We start from the raw sequence: 18567 nt of genomic DNA on the forward strand, positions 1-18567 counted from the left end.
TTTTTTTTTTTTTTTTTTTTTTTGAGACGGAGTCTCGCTCTGTCACCCAGGCTGGAGTGCAGTGGCCGGATCTCAGCTCACTGCAAGCTCCGCCTCCCGGGTTCACGCCATTCTCCTGCCTCAGCCTCCTGAGTAGCTGGGACTACAGGCGCCCGCCACCTCGCCCGGCTAGTTTTTTGTATTTTTTAGTAGAGACGGGGTTTCACCATGTTAGCCAGGATGGTCTCGATCTCCTGACCTCGTGATCCGCCCGTCTCAGCCTCCCAAAGTGCTGGGATTACAGGCTTGAGCCACCGCGCCCGGCTGCACAGTTTTAAAAGTACTGTATAAAGGAGATTTTCTGAAAGTTTGCTTTGACATCCTTACAGTATTATAGTGTCTTCAGTGATAGAATGTGAATGGTTTCCCCTGGAGTGTACATGACTGTGAAGTTGCCCTTTCAGTACATAATACTTGTGAAAAAAGCACATAGTCAGAACTCAACAAAGAGAGGAGTGTTAAATCTGATAACAAAATGGTAAAGGTTAAATGGACCCACTGCCTTTACTTTACAGCTGGAAAAAAGTATCAGCAGTCACCAGTCCAACTCCCCTGTTTCTCTGAATATTGAAGCCTAGTGAGGTTAAGTTAAAAAAAATCTCAAGAAATTTAGTGAAACATTCAGAAGTATTCTTTGTTTATACAGCTTAAAATACCAGTTAAACATTAGGTACCGTATAATAATAAAGCCTATGAAAACCTCAAATTTTAAGGTCTAGATTAAATCTTTGATGATCTAGGAGATTTACTAATAAACACAAACTAAATTTCTTGGACATTATAGTGCTTTTTTTTTTTTTTTTTTTTTTTGAGACTGAGTCTTGCAATGTTGCCCAGCCTGGAGTGCAGTGGCGCAATCTTGGCTCAGTGCAAGCTCCACCTCCTGGGTTCACGCCATTCTCCTGCCTCAGCCTCCCAAGTAGCTGGGACTACAAGTGCCCGCCACCATGCCTGGCTAATTTTTTGTACTTTTAGTAGAGACGGGGTTTCACCGTGTTAGCCAGGATGGTCTTGATCTCCTGACCTCGTGATCCACCCCCTCAACCTCCCAAAGTGCTGGAATTACAGGCATGAGCCACCACGCCTGGCCCTAAGATATTATAGTACTTTTATAAAGAAAATTTAGAACTTGGATTTCATTAGATGAACTTATAAACACCTTTAAGAGAGTAAAAATGAAAGCCAACACACTGAGAAATGGTATTTGATTTTGAGATATTGAAGTATATATATGTGTGTCTATATATATGTGTGTGTGTGTAAATATATGACAAAAACTTGTCCATGAAATATATAAAGAACTCTTGTTGCCTAGGTGCAGTCTGTAATCCCAGCACTTTGGGAGGCTCACACCTGTAATCCCAGCATTTTGGAAAGCCAAGGCGGGTGGATCATTTGAGGTCAGGAGTTCAAGACCAGCCTGGCCAACATGGTGAAACCTGGTCTCTACTAAAAATTAAAAAAATACAAAAATTAGCCGGCGGTAGTGGCGTGCACCAGCTGCTTGGGAGGCTGAGGCAGGAGAATCACTTGAACCCAGGAGGCAAAGGTTGCTTTGAGCCGAGATTGCACCACTGCATTCCAGTCTGGGCGACAGAGTGAGACCCTGTCTCAAAAAAAAAAAAGACTCTTGGAAACTAATAAGAAAAAAGACTACTTGGTTAAAAAAAAAATTGACAAAGAACAGTCACTTCACAAAAAAGAGGAAATCCAAATGGCCAATAGCAATGAAAAGATATTAGGCATCATTAGCCAACAGAGAAATGCAAATTAAAACATGAGATACCCCTACACTGACACCAGAATGACTATGATTACAATTTAAAAGACTGTCAGTATTGTTTGTGAACTTAGGGAACAACTGAACCTCTTATACATCACTGGTGGAGTAGAAGTTGGTACTACCACTTTGGAAAAATGTTTGGCAGTATCTGCTAAAGCTAATGTACCTATATACTGTGACCCAGCCATTTCACTTGTAGGTATATAGCCAAGAGAAATGAAAACGTATCCACAGAAAAGCTTAAAAGCAGATGTTCATAGCAACCAGATAATAGAAACTGGAAACAACCTAGATGTTTATCAACCTGTGAAAGTTGAATTAGGCTTTTGCTGTGGAGGAACAATGAGTAAACAATTACAGTCTAATGAGAAGTGCTATGATGGCAGTATGAGAAAAGTGCCAACAGCACTAAGATATGCCTAATTCTGTGTTGGGAGGATGGGAAGGATGAGGGGAATTATGGGAAGAAGGAAGAAATATAGAAGGACATTTTATTTGCTCAGTCTTGAGGGGTGACTGGGAATTTACCAGGAAGCGTAAGAAAGAGAAAAAGGTATTCCATTCTCAAAAGGTACAGAGGTGGTAGTGAGAGAGAAAGCCTGGCATATTTCTTGAATGCTAAGTAAGTAGTAGGACTTAATGTTAAAAGATGGTGTCCAGAGGCCGGGCACGGTGGCTCACGCCTGTAATCCCAGCATTTTGGGAGGCCAAGGCAGGCAGATCATGAGGTCAGGAGATCGAGACCATCCTGGCTAACACGGTGAAACCCCATCTCTGTTAAAAATACAAAAAAATTAGCCAGGCATGGTCGTGCTCGGGAGGCTGAGGCAGGAAAATGGCATGAACCCGGGGAGGCGGAGCTTGTAGTGAGCTGAGATTGTGCCACTGCACTCCAGCCTGGGCAACAGAGCAAGCCTCTGTCTCAAAAAAAAAAAAAAAAAAAAAAAAAGAGATGGTGTCTAGATCCTGAAGGCCATTAATAAATTTAAATTTATCTTATGGTGGATTACTTTGGCAAATATTTTAAATATTTTAGATATTTTAAAAGAATTAACTTATGTGAATAGGTGAAAGGAGAAAACCATATGATACTTGTTTTGAGACAGAGTCTCACTCTATCACCCAGGCTGCTGTGCAGTGGCATGATTATGGCTCACTGCAACGTCGACTTCCTGGGCTCAAGCAGTCCTCCCACCTCAGCCTCCTGATTAGCTGGGACTACAGATGTGCACCTCCACGCCTGGCTAATTTCTTTTTTTTGCAGAGACACGGTCTCACTGTGTTACCCAGGCTGGTCTCAAACTCCTAGGCTCAAACAATCCTTCCATCTCAGCCTCCCAGAGTACTGGGATTACAGGTGTGAGCCACAGCACCTAGCCCCCTATGATTATTTTAATGCAGAGAAGGCATCTGAAAAAATTTCAGTACTTTTTCTTTGTTGATAAAAATTCTTGGAAAGCCAGGCACATTGTTTTGACTTGATAATAGTCAAAAATGATAGCAGATGTATAACAAAGCACTTTGGGGAAAAAAAGAAAAAGAATAATACCAAAAACCAATAGCATCTTCCCTAATGGTGAAACACCCACACATTGCCATTTAAGTCTTGAATAAGATAAAGAAACTCCAGATACCCACCACTAATATTCAACATTTTTTGGCAGTCCCAGCCAGTGCAATGAAACAGGAGGAAGTAATGAATTATGAAATTGTATAGGAACAGGGAAAATATGAATTAATTTATACAAATGCACACACATATCTCGAGGTATTGGAAGAATTAATTAACTATTAAAAAGGCTATCTCTGGATGTTAGATAAAATAGGTAATTTTACTAGTATTTTTGTGTTTCTCTCTTTTTTTTTTTTTTTTTTTTTTTTTTGAGACGGAGTCTCGCTCTGTGGCCCAGGCTGGAGTGCTGTGGCCGGATCTCAGCTCACTGCAAGCTCCGCCTCCCGGGTTCCCGCCATTCTCCTGCCTCAGCCTCCCGAGTAACTGGGACTACAGGCGCCCACCACCGCGCCCGGCTAGTTTTTTGTATTTTTTAGTAGAGACGGGGTTTCACCGTGTTAGCCAGGGTGGTCTCGATCTCCTGACCTCGTGATCCACCCGTCTCGGCCTCCCAAAGTGCTGGGATTACAGGCTTGAGCCACCGTGCCCGGCCAGTATTTTTGTGTTTCTCAAATTTAACAGGAAAAGGTCACTTCATAAAAAATTTAAAGCAAGAAATTTATTCTATACATGATTGTGAATCTACTGAAGAATTTTAAACAGATCTATATCAACAGGCTTCTAATTTAAAGTATTACTTTGATAACATTGTGGAAAGTCAGTGGAAACATAGAGTAATGTGGAGGCTATTGTAATTGTCCAGATGTAAGATTTTGAATAGCAGTTGCACATGGATTATAGAAATATTTAAATAGAAAATTAATAGGATATAGTGTCTCTATGTGGGTAATAAAGGTAAAGGAGACATCAAGGATGACTTCCTACCCTCTCTTCCTTTCATTGAATTCATAAATATTTCAGTGCTATTGGTTAGACATTCTGCCAATAGCCAGATATGAAGCTGAATAAGATACAATTCTATCTTCATTGAGCTCAGTCTAGTGGGGAAACAGCCCTATTGATAATTTTAAATCAAATGTGTTCAGTCTTATAAGTACATGTTATCTAGGCAAGTAGAATAAGGCAATTCAGGTAGCTGGGACAGCTAGTATAATCACAGTCGTCGTGGGGAGACAGCATGGTTTGTGTAGGGAACAAGCAGTTGAATGCTGAATCAGAAAGGTTAAGGCGTAAGGAATGCCAGGAGATAGGACTGGAAAAGACGAAAGAATCAGATGTTGATGGTCCTTAGATTTAATACTAAGGAGCTTAGACTTAATCTTGTAAGGGACAGAGAGCCACTCAGAACTAGAATGGTCATATTTCTGTTTTAGAATTAAAGAATATTTAGTGACATAGAAAAACAAAATATTTAGTAATTTATTAGTATCAAGTCAAAATAGTTATAAAATACCGTTATAGGGGCCGGGCGCAGTGACTCACACCTATAATCCCAGCACTTTGGGAGGCTGAGGTGGGCAGAACACCTGAGGTCAGGGGTTCGAGACCAATCTGGCCGACATGGTGAAACCCCATCTCTACTAAAAATAAAAAACCTAGCTGGGTGTGGTGGTGGGCGCCTGTAATCCCAGCTACTCGGGAGTCTGAGGCAGGAGAATCTCTTGAACCCGGGAGGTGGAGGTTGCAGTGAGCCAAGATCATGCCATTTGCGCTCCAGCTTAGGGCGAAACTCTGTCTCAAAAAAAAAAAAATACTATTATAAAAACTATGAGTAGCATGATCTCATTTTGGTAAAAATAAATGTGAAGAATAAAGAAGGGATATATACATAGAAATTTTCTCAAAGTTTAGATGTTATGGGTACATTTTTGGAGTAACTGATTTTATTGAGATGTAATTTACATGCACTTAAAATGAGTGTATTTTATTGTATAGTTCAGTGTATTTTGACATATATGTACATCTGTAAAATGTACAACTGCCATCAAGTTAATAGAAGCATCCATCACTCTATAGAGCTTCTCTCCCATGGCCCTTTGCAGACAATAATCACCTCTTTCAATCCTCAGGCCCTATGAATATCCACGGATTTGCTTTCTGTTTTACAAATTTGTCATTTGTGGGCATTTCATATAAATGTAATAAAACAACAGGTAGTCTTTTCTGTCAGACTTCTTTTGCTTAGTATAATGTTTTTGAGATTCATCCATGTTGTTCTTGTATCAGTAGTTTGTAAATTGCTGACTATCATTTCATTCTTTCAATATCCCACAATTTGACCACTCACCTATTGATGAATATGTAGGTTGTTTCCTGTTTATGATTCTAGTAGGTAGGTAATAGTATCTTGTTTTGATTTGCATTTACATAGCGACTAATGATATTTAGCATTATTCTATATGTGTATTGGCTGTTTCTCTATCTTTTGTGAAATATCCAGTCAAATCTCTTTTCCATTTTAATCGTCTTGAGTTGTAAGAGTTCTTAATATATTCTGGCTACAAGTTCTTTGTTAGATACATATATCAAGGTAAATATTTTGGTAAAAACAAGTAGAAAAATGCAGGAAGGATATATACGAAAGTGATTATCCCTAAGTATAATAAAAGTCCATCTTTGTACCTCCTTCCTTTTGCTTATCAATTTTCTGATTTTTCACATTTAAAATCATTTTTATAATTAAAAAATTAGTTTTAAAATGCAAAAAGATCTTGCTTCTGAAGGAAACAAGGAAAAGTAGTATAGCTAAAGAAGTGTACAAGGTCAGGAAAAGGTATTTTTAAAGATAAGAGATTAGGGCATTTTTATAGGCCAATGGAAAGGAGCAGTAGAACAAAAGAATAGCTTCTTAATTCCTTAATGCCATTGTAGAAGTAGCTGATGGTATGTGTTGACACTAGAATAAGCAACATATAGGTTAGTAGGGCAGTGGGTAAACACGGGAGTTCTAAATTTCTTTAGAAGGGAGGATCTCAGAGATGTTTAGGAACTGACTTAGAAGTGGGAATATGGAAAGAATCTCTGATACAGAAAATTATTATTGAGCTGACTCAGTGTAAAAGTGTACACCCTTGGTACATTTTTAATCCAGAATTATCTTCCCATCCTCAGAGTTTCTTCAGCTGTCAAAAGGTGTATGATCAAGACTACAAATTTCATTTAAAATTGATGTAGACTTGATAAACTTTAAAAGGGAAAATACCCTCTTTTAAAAACAACTTTTAGTTACCCACAGTCTTAAATCCTGGGTCTTAAAGCCTTAAAGCCTTGTCCATTGTAAGATTTTAGTTGAGTTCTTGGAGAAGATAATATTTGCTCTGCCATCCCATTTATACATATAGAACTCTACAATTAGAAATATAATTTTCTAAGTAACAAAACCTGAGGACAGACTGGTTTTGGTACTGTCATTGCTTTGATCCACTTGCTATGGCAAAGTTAATTAATCCCCAAATTATCATCTCTTGGGTTTCATAGGGAAATTACTGATAAAATGATTTAAAATAGCCATAAAAGGTATAGAATTACTGGGTTCCTGTATTAATTATAAGGTACTCTTTTTTTTTTTTTTTTGAGACAGTCTCATTACATCATCCAGGCTGGAGTGCAGTGGCACCATCTTAACTCACTGCAACCTCTACCTCGTGGGTTCAAGTCATTCTCATGCCTCAGCCTCTTGAGTAGCTGGAATTACAGGCACACACCACCACGGTTGGCTAATTTTTGTATTTTTAGTAGAGACAGAATTTTGCCATTTTGGCCGTGCTGGTCTTGAACTCCTGACTGCAAGTGATCTGCCTGCTTTGGCCTCCCAAAGTGCTGGGATTACTGGTGTGAACCATTGCATCTGGCCTGTTTTAAGATTTTCCTAATCAGTCTTTGAAGCATCATAAGTAGTAGATAAGGAAACAGGCTAAAAAAATTTATAAGCAAGGGGAGTTTATCGTAGGAAGACAAAGATTTCTCGACTGTGGGAAATTTAATGTAATCCATTATGTTATGGTGATTGTTCCATTGCACTCATATAAATTCATCTTGTTAGACTGTCACTTTTTTTTTTTTTAATTATATAAAAAAATTTATAAAATAGAGACAGGGTCTCACTATGTTGCCCAGGCTGGTCTCAAACTACTGGACTCAAGCAATCCACTTGCCTCAGCCTCCCAAAGTGCTGGAATTACAGGTGTGAGCCACTGCGCCCAGCCTTGACTATAACTCTAAGTTGTCATCTCTGATTTTAAATAGTCACATAAATGATTTAAAAACTATAAAATAGCAAGGTAACTGTTAGGACAGTTTTTCTTTTCTTACGTAATTATTAATGAATTTTATGGTATGTTGGGAGAAACTTTCAAGATGGAAGTATTTTGTCTATAGGCATAAGTACCAAAATCTTAGTGTTTTTTTTTTTAATAAGAAGTACTGTTGTTATCCATAATAACAAGATTGAAAACTCTCATGATTCTTTTTGGTGATTTTATTTCTTACAAGCATTTTTTATTATTTTAATTTGTACTTTAAAAAAATATGACCCTGCATACAGGTGCTACTGATACTTCCTATAATCTAGGAAGAATAATCTTTATTTTTGTTTCTTAGGTACAAACTGTTTTGAAGCCAGTCCATCATAAGGAAGGACAAGAACTAACTGCTTTGCTGAATACTCCACATATTCAGGTAGAAAATGGACAGAATATTATATATGTGGTTTTTCCAGTGTTCTTCTTTTATTTTTTTAAATCAAAGATTCCAGGGCTGGAAGAGATGTCAAACATTCTCTAGCCTATTTTGATGTTTACAGCCCCATCTATAACATAGTAGTTATTGTTGGATTATATATTTTCAGATTTAAAATGAACTAAATTATTTTGAAACAACTTTTTCTTTAAAAGTTAGGCAAAAATTCTTCCCCCCTTTGGTGATATTTTCTGTAAGTTTTAATTATCTAGAGTGTTTAAGCCTTTACATTGATGTTATTTTATGAAGTTTAATAAGCATTTTAGACTTTCATAACCCATTCCAGAGTATGCCCTTAGTATACTTAACACATCTTTATTATTAGCTGTAATTAATTATAGCGCTTTTAAAGATTTAATGGTCAGAATACTATGTACATAGTGAGGTTAAAAATCACTGTGCAGAACTAAATCATGCTGTTACTTAAAATACCATGGATTTCTTTGAAACAGGCACTTTTACTGGCCCACGATAAGGTTGCTGAACAGGAAATGCAGCTAGAGCCCATTACAGATGAGAGAGTTTATGAAAGTATTGGCCAGTATGGAGGAGAAACTGTAAAAATAGTTCGTATAGAAAAGGCTCGTGATATTCCATTGGTAAGTGTCCCACATACTGTTTTTAAACAAGTGCATTTTTCTGCTGTTGTGTGCTTCAGAAGTCTGGTTAACTTCAGAATTCTAATGAATAGAGTATTTCTGAAGTGGAAAATGTGGGGGAAATGGTCAACTTTTAAATCTAATTATGATTACTCTAGTTGTGTAAATACATTTTTTCTTAAGATAACTGAAGGTTAGTATTGTTGAATAGAAAAAAAATAGAATTTAAAAATAAATAAATACTTAACAAAAATCATATTATTTTTGTTTTTAAATTAGAGAGAGAGAGAGAGAGATATATATATATATTTTTTTTTTTTTTAGGGTGCTACAGTTCGTAATGAAATGGACTCTGTCATCATTAGCCGGATAGTAAAAGGGGGTGCTGCAGAGAAAAGTGGTCTGTTGCATGAAGGAGATGAAGTTCTAGAGATTAATGGCATTGAAATTCGGGGGAAAGATGTCAATGAGGTTTTTGACTTGCTGGTAAGTTGACACAGCTAGAAGAATGATTGATAGCTTTTAGAAGGCTCTTATTAGACTTTAAAATATTTTTTAAGTAACTGTTATGAGCACTGGATGATTTCTAGCCTGATTTTTCCATGATATAACTGTTCCACAGTATTTGTTAGCAGTTTTATTTTTGGGTGGTACCACTGGTATTTTTCTACTTTCTGATGTATCACTATCACATATATTTTATTTTTCTGGAATCAGTAATGTAACTCATTAATTCACTCAGTACATATTTATTGAGTGCCTAATATGCACTGGCCACTTGGGAAACAGTAACAAAACAAAGTCTGTGTCCTCATGATTTTTTGTGTTCTTTTATTTTATTATCTGTAATTGATTGTTGTTTTCCTAATAATATTAGATAAAGCAGTGCTATAGATCTGCAGTGTCCGGTATAATAATCACTAGCTGCACGTAGCTATTTCTGTTTAAATTAAGTAAAATTTAAAATTCAGTTCCTTATTCACGTTAGGTGCATTTCAAGTGCTGAGAAGCAGTATGTAGCTAATGGCTACCATTATTAAGATACAGAAATAGCACATTTCCATCATTGGAGAAGGTTCTATTGGATAGTGCTAGTATAATCACAAAATCATTTCTGGACATCTTTTGAGGGCAATTTATGATCACTTTGTACATACCCACAGACCAGATTTATGGTCCTAGTTATTCAGCTTCTGTTATTACAGTGGAATCTCTACTATCTGCTGTAAAATCTAGAAACATCTTCACACACTTATTTTCACCCAGCCCCATTCATTGCTTTGGTAGAGCAAAGTGCCTCTGGTCATTTAAGTCTGTGGAGGGGTTCTGAAATAGTCCAGTTTAGGGAATATAGATCATAAAATCATGGAATGATTTTCATAAATACAAATTTAAAAAATCTGATCTTTCTATTACAGTCTGATATGCATGGTACTTTGACTTTTGTTCTGATTCCCAGTCAACAGATCAAGCCGCCTCCTGCCAAGGAAACAGTAGTAAGTGATTTTTAAATGTTCATTATTTATGTGTTCCATGGCTGCTGTTTGCTTCTGTTACTGTTTACTGTTACAGAAATGTCACTAAGTATTTCCTGTACTCAAATACAGATAAATTCAATCATTTTTATTTAAATAAATATGAACTATCAATGTTTTAAATTAGTAAACTCTGCACCTTTTTTTTTTTGGAAGGTGGGAGATGGAGTCTCCATCTGTTGCCCAGGCTGGAGTGCAGTGGTGTGATCTTGGCTCACTGCAACCTATGCCTTCCGGGTTCAAATGATTCTCCCACCTCAGCCTCTTGAGTAGCTGTGATTCCAGGCACATGCCACCACGCCCAGCTAATTTTTGTATTTTTAGTAGAGACAGGGTTTTGCCATGTTGGCCAGGCTGGTCTTGAACTCCTGGCTTCATGTGATCTGCCTACCTTGGCCTTCCAAAGTGCTGGGATTACAGGTGTGAGCCATCACATCCAGCCAACTCTGTACCTTTTTAAAATAAAAAGTAGAAAATAATTTCAGTTTCTGAATTTTTTTTTTTTTGGTAGTTACAGATGGGTTAACTTAGTATGGGGTGGGGCAAGTGCTTTTAAAAAGTATGTGCAACCCTTATTTTAGAGTATATTGTTTTGTTAGACATTTACTCAGCTAGATCTATTAAAAGTTAGGCTCCATTACCATACAGTCAAGCAATTGCATTCCAAAGTATATATCCAAGAGGACTGAAAACATATATTCACATAAGAACATCTACATGAATGTTCACAGCAGCAACATTCATAGTAGCTAGAAAGTAGTAACAACCCAAATGTCTGTCAGGTGATGAATGAAAGACAAAATATGTATGTATGATGGGATATTATTTGGTAATTTTAGAAGACTAAAATACTGATACATGCTACAACATGGATGAACCTTGAAGAAATTATGCTGAGTGAAAGAAGCCAGTCACAAAAGGTCATTTATTGGTTCATTTATTTAAAATGTCCAGAATAGGTAAATCTGTAGGAGAGAAAGCAGATTAGTAATTCCTTAGATGTGGAGATAAGGAGTTATGAGAGAATGGTGATTGCTAATCAGTTCCAAGTTTCTTTTTGAGGGGATAAAAATGTTCTAAAATTGTTTGTGGTGATGATGGTACAAATCTGTGAATATACTGAAACCGTCCAGTTGTGTACATGAGTGAATTTTATATGAATTATATATCAATAAAGCTATTTAAAAATGATAGACTTTGAAGTGCTGAATTAACATGGAAGCTTGATGTATTGCATCTGTTATTCTTAACTTTAAAGCATAGCAGTTTGAGAAACAACACAGTTTCATTTTTCTCTCAATATTTCATCACAGATAATGCTTTATAATTTGGCTATCATTCCATGTTTTCCCTTCATTTTTTACAGAACATACTGAAGTTGATATTGTATCTGCAACCTACTTTATGTTTGCAATTTTTTGTAGGAGGAGAAATGAGGAAATATAGCTTGTCTTTGAATTCAAACAGCTTGATTCTCTGTGCATTGTGCGGTTCCTTGTATCTCTTCTGTGTTATGCCCTGAACTTCAAAAGTAGCTCTGCAAACTGAGGAAACATAACAGAGGGTTGGAATATGCTCCTACTTACTTATCTACAATAATCCACCCCTCCTGAGCAAATGACTTTTGTCTTTTAGAATGAATGTCGGAAGTTAAGCCATGTTTTTTTTGTTTGTTTGTTTGTTGTTGTTGTTTTTGTTGTTGTTGAGGTGGGATCTGGCTCTATTGCCCAGGCTGGAGTGCAGTGGTGTGATCATGACTCACTGCAGCCCTGACTGCCTGGGCTTGCATACCACCACATCCAGCTAATTTTTTGTACTTTTGGTAGAGGTGGGTTTCACTATGTTGCCCAGGCTGGTCTCGAACTCCTGAGCTCAAGCGGTCCACCTGCCTCAGCCTCCCAAAGTTTTGGGATTACAGATGTGAGCCACAATGCCCAGCCAAGATGTGTTTTCTCAACATTTTTTTTCCTGCTATTCATGCAGAATTTGGAATTCTGTAAAAGAAAAGCCATTTTTTTCATTGATAAAATTAATCGAAGTGTTACATTGAAACTTGTTGATTCTCATTGTATACAAAACAGAATATCAAAGTAATTAATTTACACAGATTGTTTCAACCTAAGAATGAAATAACTTACTTATACTTTGGTGGTTATTTAACCCCCACCTTTCATTATTGATTAAGAATAAAAGGCTGGTTTAATCTGAAGACCAAAGGAATATAGATTCATGGTGAACAATCTCAGGAACTACTTAACTGGAAAATGAAGTAGCTTAAAAATGAAGAAAGTGGGAGAAAGAGCAAAATGCCAGGCCAGGTCTATCCCTTTTAAAATGCAGCTTTTTCTTTTTCTTTTTTTTTTCTTTTTCTTTTTAGTTGGAGTCTCACTCTGTCACCGAGGCAAGCAGTGGCACCATCTGGGCTCACTGCAACCTCCACCTCCCAGGTTCAAGCAGTTCTCCTGCCTCAGCCTCCCAAGTAGCTGAGACTACAAGTGCATGTCACCACATCCAGCTAATTTTTGTATTTTTAGCAGAGATAGGGTTTCACTGTTTTGGCCAGGCTGGTCTCAAACTCCTGACCTCAGGTGATCTACCTGCCTTGGCCTCCCAGAGTGCTAGATTACAGGTGTGAGCCACCGTACCCAGCCAAAAATACAGCATTTTAAGGTATTTTTGTATTTATTTATTTTTATTTTATCATTTTTTTTTTTTGAGATGGAGTTTCATTCTTGTTGCCCAGACTGGAGTGCAGTGGCGCCATCTCGGCTCACTGCAATCTCTACCTCCCAGGTTCAAGCAATTCTCCTGCCTCAGCCTCCCGAGCAGCTGGGATAACAGGCATGCACTATTTTTAGTAGAGATGGGGTTTGATTTTGTATTTTTAGTGCCTGGTTGATTTTGTATTTTTAGTAGAGATGGGGTTTCACCATGTTGGCCAAACTAGTTTTGAACTCCTGACCTCAGGTGATCTGCCTGCCTTGGCCTCCCAAAGTGCTGGGACTACAGGCATGAGCCACCGAACCCGGCCTATTTTCGTATTGAAAGTAGGGATCTTTTCAGAATAGACTGATGTGCAGTATTTTTCTTTTCCTTCTTTTCTCTTTTGTTTTTTGCTTTTTTTGAGACTGAGTCTTACTCTGTCACCCAGGCTGGAGTACAGTGGTGCCATCTCGGCTCACTACAACCCTGCCTCCCGGCTTCAAGCATTCTCCTGACTCAGCCTCCCAAGTAGCTGGGATTACAGGCGCCCGCCAACATGCCTGGCTGAATTTTTTTTTTTTTTTTTTTTTTTTTGTATTTTTAGTAGAGACAGAGTTCCACCATGTTGGCCAGGCTGGTCTTGAACTCCTGACCTCTGGTGATCTGCCCACCTTGGCCTCCCAAAGTGCTGGGATTACAGGCATGAGCCACCACATCCAGCCCCTCTTTTCTCTTTTTATTATGAACAACTCTCAATTGCAATGTATCTTGCCAAGTTTTGTCAAACCTAACTGGCTTAAAATGAACTGCTGTTATTAAAGCTCACTGAGGCTGTCCAGAAAGGAAACGGTAATAGGAACTCAATCTTGGTTGACATATGCAGAATAATTATCTATGGAATTAATGATCTAAAGAAATTAGAACCAGTTTATTGAGTATCATTATGGTACAGGTCAGCATCCGTTGAGAGCAGCAGCAGATATCTTTCTGATTTATGTTTTGTGATGTTAGAAGCACGTTTAAGACAGATATACAAAATAAGTGTTATCTGAAATTCCTATATAATCACTTGTTGAATTATGATGTCATGTATGGCAATAATAAGCTGTGTCAGGAGAAGTACTCTCTTGAGTTCTTAAATTTCTTTTGTATCACACATAGCAATCAGTGGCTGCTCTTTCAGTAGCAGAGGGCAAGAGTCTTGGCACCTTCGTATTTCACTTCCTGGGTAACCAGCACATTTGACCTAGGAAACTGATACAGTATTCAAACTGTGCAGTTTCCTTCTCTCAGCCTTTTTTTAAAAAAGGAAGGATTGGATTTCCCAGACTAGTTTGTAAAACTTTAGATTATTCTATTCTATAATAATATGTAGGGAGGACATAATAGACCTTTATCTGAATGGGATTTTTTCATTTAGTCTAATGCCATAATCTAACAAGGAGTGTATTTAAATGACATTGCTTATTAGTTACAGAATATGTACCAGAAAATTAACAGATTACTGGTTGTTTAATACATATAAGCTATATGATTATGTACTCTGTGCCAGGCACTACAGAGGTAACTGTGTTGTAAAGAAAAGTTGAGAACCATTGCTATCACATACATTGCTTTCCCATTTTAGGTATAAAATGTATTAATAAAGATATTTCTTGGTGGATGGGGGAAAGGAGGAATTCTAGTGTTGTGGGGAGATACTTAAAAACTTGTTTGATGCTGTTAAGGCTTTCCTTGAGTCACTTTCACTGTTTTCTCTTCTACAATGAACTTTAAGAGTTAAAGATAAATCTGTGATAGTAAGAAATACAGAAATAAAAATTACAAAGAAAAATACTTTGGTAGCAGAGATGTGAAATCAACCTAAATGCCCATCAGTGACAGACTGGATAAAGAAAATGTGGCATATATACGCCATGGAATACTGATGCAGCCATTAAAAAATGAGATTATATCTTTTGCAGGGACATGGATGGAGTCAGAGGCCATTGTCCTTAGCAAACTAACACAGGAACAGAAAACCAAATACCACATGTTCTCTTATATGTGGGAGCTAAATGATGAGAACACATGGACACATAAAGGGGAACAACACACACTAGGGTCTTTTGGAGGGTAGAGGGAGGGAGAGGATCAGGAAAAATAACTAATGGATACTAGGCTTAATACCTGGTTGATGAAATAATGTGTACAACAAACCCCCAAGACAGAAGTTTGCCTGTGTAACAAACCTGCACTTGTATCCCTAAACTTAACAGTTAAAAAAAAAAAAGCAGTATAAAAAGTATAAAAGCCAACCTAATACTTAGACATAATAGAAAAGGGAAAAACCAGACTTCCTTTTTTTTTTTCCTCTTTGATTTTGAGGGTGTCACCAATGTGATAGCCTTACCTTCATGGGTACTAACTCGTCCATTAAGCTAATCCCAAAGTTGTCTCCCAAGTACACTGTCCAGGTGGTTGTGGCAAATTTGTACTTTTTCAAAGGAGTGTCCATTGAGCAAGTGGAATACAGGATCCTGAGTTTTAGATCAGTACTCTCCAAAAGATTTTTTTCTTTTTCTTTTTCTTTTTTTTTTTTTGGAGACAGAGTTTCACTCTGTTGTTCAGGCTGGAGTGCAGCAGTGCCATCTTGGCTCACTGCAAACTCCGCCTCCTGGGTTCAAGTGATTCTCCCGCCTCAGCCTCCCAAGTAGTTGGGATAACAGCTACCCTGTACCATGAACATCTACTGTGCCACCGGCTAATTTTATTTTACACCTTTATCAATTAAAAAACATTGAACATGCCCCCTCCCATATTTTATATATGTACTACTCTACTTACTATCCCAAATTACAATGTAGGACAAATTTTATTAATAAGTAATTCAAATAGCCTTCTTGATTTGTTGAAAAACAATATTTTGGAACATTGGATCCCTTAAAAAAATGTAAATAAACTGATGAATCATTATCCCTGTACCCTATCCCCATTTCATCATTAGGACTTCAAATGTGAACAGCTTATAGATACTAAAAAAAGGAAAAAGAAAATGTTGGGCTAGAAGATAATTGTGTCCAAACAGTTCTGTAATTTGAAATGTAAACAAAAGATTTTGTTTTGTTCAGAAGCCAAATACTGTTTTGATCAGATATACTGTTGTGATATTATTATAGCATTATGAGAACCTGGATCTTTCCTATGAGGGTCAGCTTATCTCCTTCATTTTAAAGGGGCTTTTTTTGTTGTTGTATGAGAAACAAAATAATTTTGCCACTAACAGGAAAGATTGGTGGAGAAAACTTCTAGAACTGGTAGGAATTAATCAGTGGAATATATGGGTAGAAGTCGTATAGTATCTGTTAAGGCAATACCCAGACTTTAACTCATTCAAATCGTTAATTTTTCTGATATGAAATAAATTTTCCTTAGGAAAAATTAAGAGCTTTTTCTTCCTAATTTTAGGAAAGTAAGAGCTTTTTCTCTTAATTTTAGGGTACATTTTAGATGGGACTAGATAAACTTGTCACGTAAGTAAAGCATGTTCTCTTCCCAGCCTACACAAAGAGGGGCCCTATTCCAAGCCAGTTAAATCAGAATAGTTAAGGGATGAGAACTGCGTAGGCAAGAGTACGTGGAAAAGCATCTCTGGGTGATTTTGTTGGCCTGTGGCAATGGTCATAAATGTAGATATTCCCTCCTCAGTGGTCTTCTTAATTTCTCTCAGGGTAGTAGTTCTCTAAGATTGCTGTACCTAATAATTACCCAAGGAATCTGATTAAAATTCAAATTCTGAGAGTCTGAGGTGTGGCATGAGAATTCAGCATTTTAATAAACATCCTAGGCAGGTGATCTGAGCAAAAACACTTTGAAAAACAACATGTTGGGTATGCTTTCAGAATGTGATTTGATAAAATTATCAATCAAGATTGACAAGTACTTTGATTTGATCTTTGAAAAATCTAGTAAAATTGATCTCTCCACTACCCCAAGTGATGCCTAAAATTCCATTTTTAGATTCTCAAGTTTGGTTTTTTTTTTTTTTTTTTTTTTTTTCCGGGCAAAAAAGTAACAAACAGATTCTAGAAGTATTATTAATTGATAGGATGGTGCTCAAGCACAGATTTTTTTAAAAAAACATGTTTCTAGATAATACTACATATGAGATTTTTCCTCATGCCAAGGTTATAAATTTTATAATTTTTTTGCTCAATCTCTTAACTGTGTTTTGATTCACTGCTATCCCACACAACTTTCTAAAATTCATTTTTAGTGCTGACTGACAAAGATTTCAAGATTTTAATAAAAAGTATTTTTTCACATCTAGAACAAGGCTTTTTAGGGCACTTTCCATTTAGGATGCGGCACAACACTTTCAAATTTGATGTAATATCTTAACTATATTTGGTGCAAGATTATGCTATTCCATTTATATGAATTAAGATACAGGGAAAACTAATCAGTGTTTCTAGAAATCAGGATGATGTTTATCCTTGGAGGGGATGGGATGGGTAGTAACTGAAAGAGACCAGGTGGGGCCTCTGAGGTGCTGGTGATATTCTGGTGATTTGGATGCTAGTTACACAGGTCTGTTTTGTTTGTGAAAATTCACTATGCTATACACTTAGGATAATGTGTATTTTTTGTACCTGTGTAATATATCAAAAGTTATCCCCAAAAGGCATAATAACATTTAAGTTTTACTTATAGCTATTTAACTTTTTTATCTTTATATTTTTAACTAGATCATTTTTTAACCTTAGTTTCAGTTTGTATATTAGGACTTAGCTTTATTTCCTATTTACAGAAGTTAATAAAATATTTCTTTGAAATTAGAAAATATTCTTTAATGACAAGCCAAAAATTTTTTAAAGCCATTATCTATCTGTGTCTATCTGTCTGTCTGTCTGTCTGTCTATCTATCTATCTATCTATATCACTTAGCATTTTATCCAATTTCATATAGTCTATCATCGACACTACTCATTTTAGTCAGTGTCTCAAGCGCTTAAAGAGTGCCCCTTTTGGGGCAGGCTGGCATTCTCTTTATTACATATTACCTCAATTATGGTGAGAGTAAAAAGAAAGCTAAGGCCGGGTGTGATGGCTCATGTCTGTAATCCCAGGACTTTGGGAGTCCAAGGCAGGTGGATCACCTGAGGTCAGGAGTTCGAGACTGGTGTGACCAACTGGCGAAATCCTGTTTCTACTAAAAATACAAAAATTAGCTGGGCGTGGTGGTGAGTGCCTGTAATCCCAGCTACTTGGGAGGCTGAGACATGAGAATCGCTTGAACCCAGGAGGTGGAGGTTGCAGTGAGCCAAGACTATGCCACTGAACTCCAGGCTGGGCAACAGAGCAAGCCTCCATCTCAGACAAAAAGAAAAAAGAAAGCCAGAGCCAAATAACATTTGGATAGAAATGGACCTTGAATTCTTAGGCTGTTCATCTGTTGCTTGGTTCATTGAGCCTGAACTTGGAATTTAACCTATGTGTGACAGAAATGCTCACTGCAAATATGTGAGCAGAAATGCTCATTACAAATATGTGTGAGATCTCATTAGATGAAGTAGGTTTCTTACAGATTTTGGAAGTGTCACATACAACTTGCCCAAG

At 37.1% G+C, this 18567-nt stretch overlaps 1 protein-coding gene across 3 annotated transcripts in view; it reads left to right on the forward strand.

Annotated features, from left to right (window-relative positions):
• The window catches only part of MPP5 (membrane palmitoylated protein 5), a 94282-nt gene that overhangs the window by 55448 nt on the left and 20267 nt on the right, over positions 1–18567 (forward strand). For all 3 annotated transcript variants that reach the window (XM_025392446.1, XM_025392447.1, XM_025392448.1), the window contains 4 exons: positions 7995–8072; positions 8585–8731; positions 9056–9217; positions 10150–10227. In XM_025392446.1, coding sequence (XP_025248231.1) covers positions 7995–8072; positions 8585–8731; positions 9056–9217; positions 10150–10227 — 465 coding nt within the window. The remainder of the gene's footprint in view (positions 1–7994; positions 8073–8584; positions 8732–9055; positions 9218–10149; positions 10228–18567) is intronic.

This window comes from Theropithecus gelada, chromosome 7b (genome assembly GCF_003255815.1).
Source record: "Theropithecus gelada isolate Dixy chromosome 7b, Tgel_1.0, whole genome shotgun sequence".
NCBI lineage: Eukaryota > Metazoa > Chordata > Mammalia > Primates > Cercopithecidae > Theropithecus > Theropithecus gelada.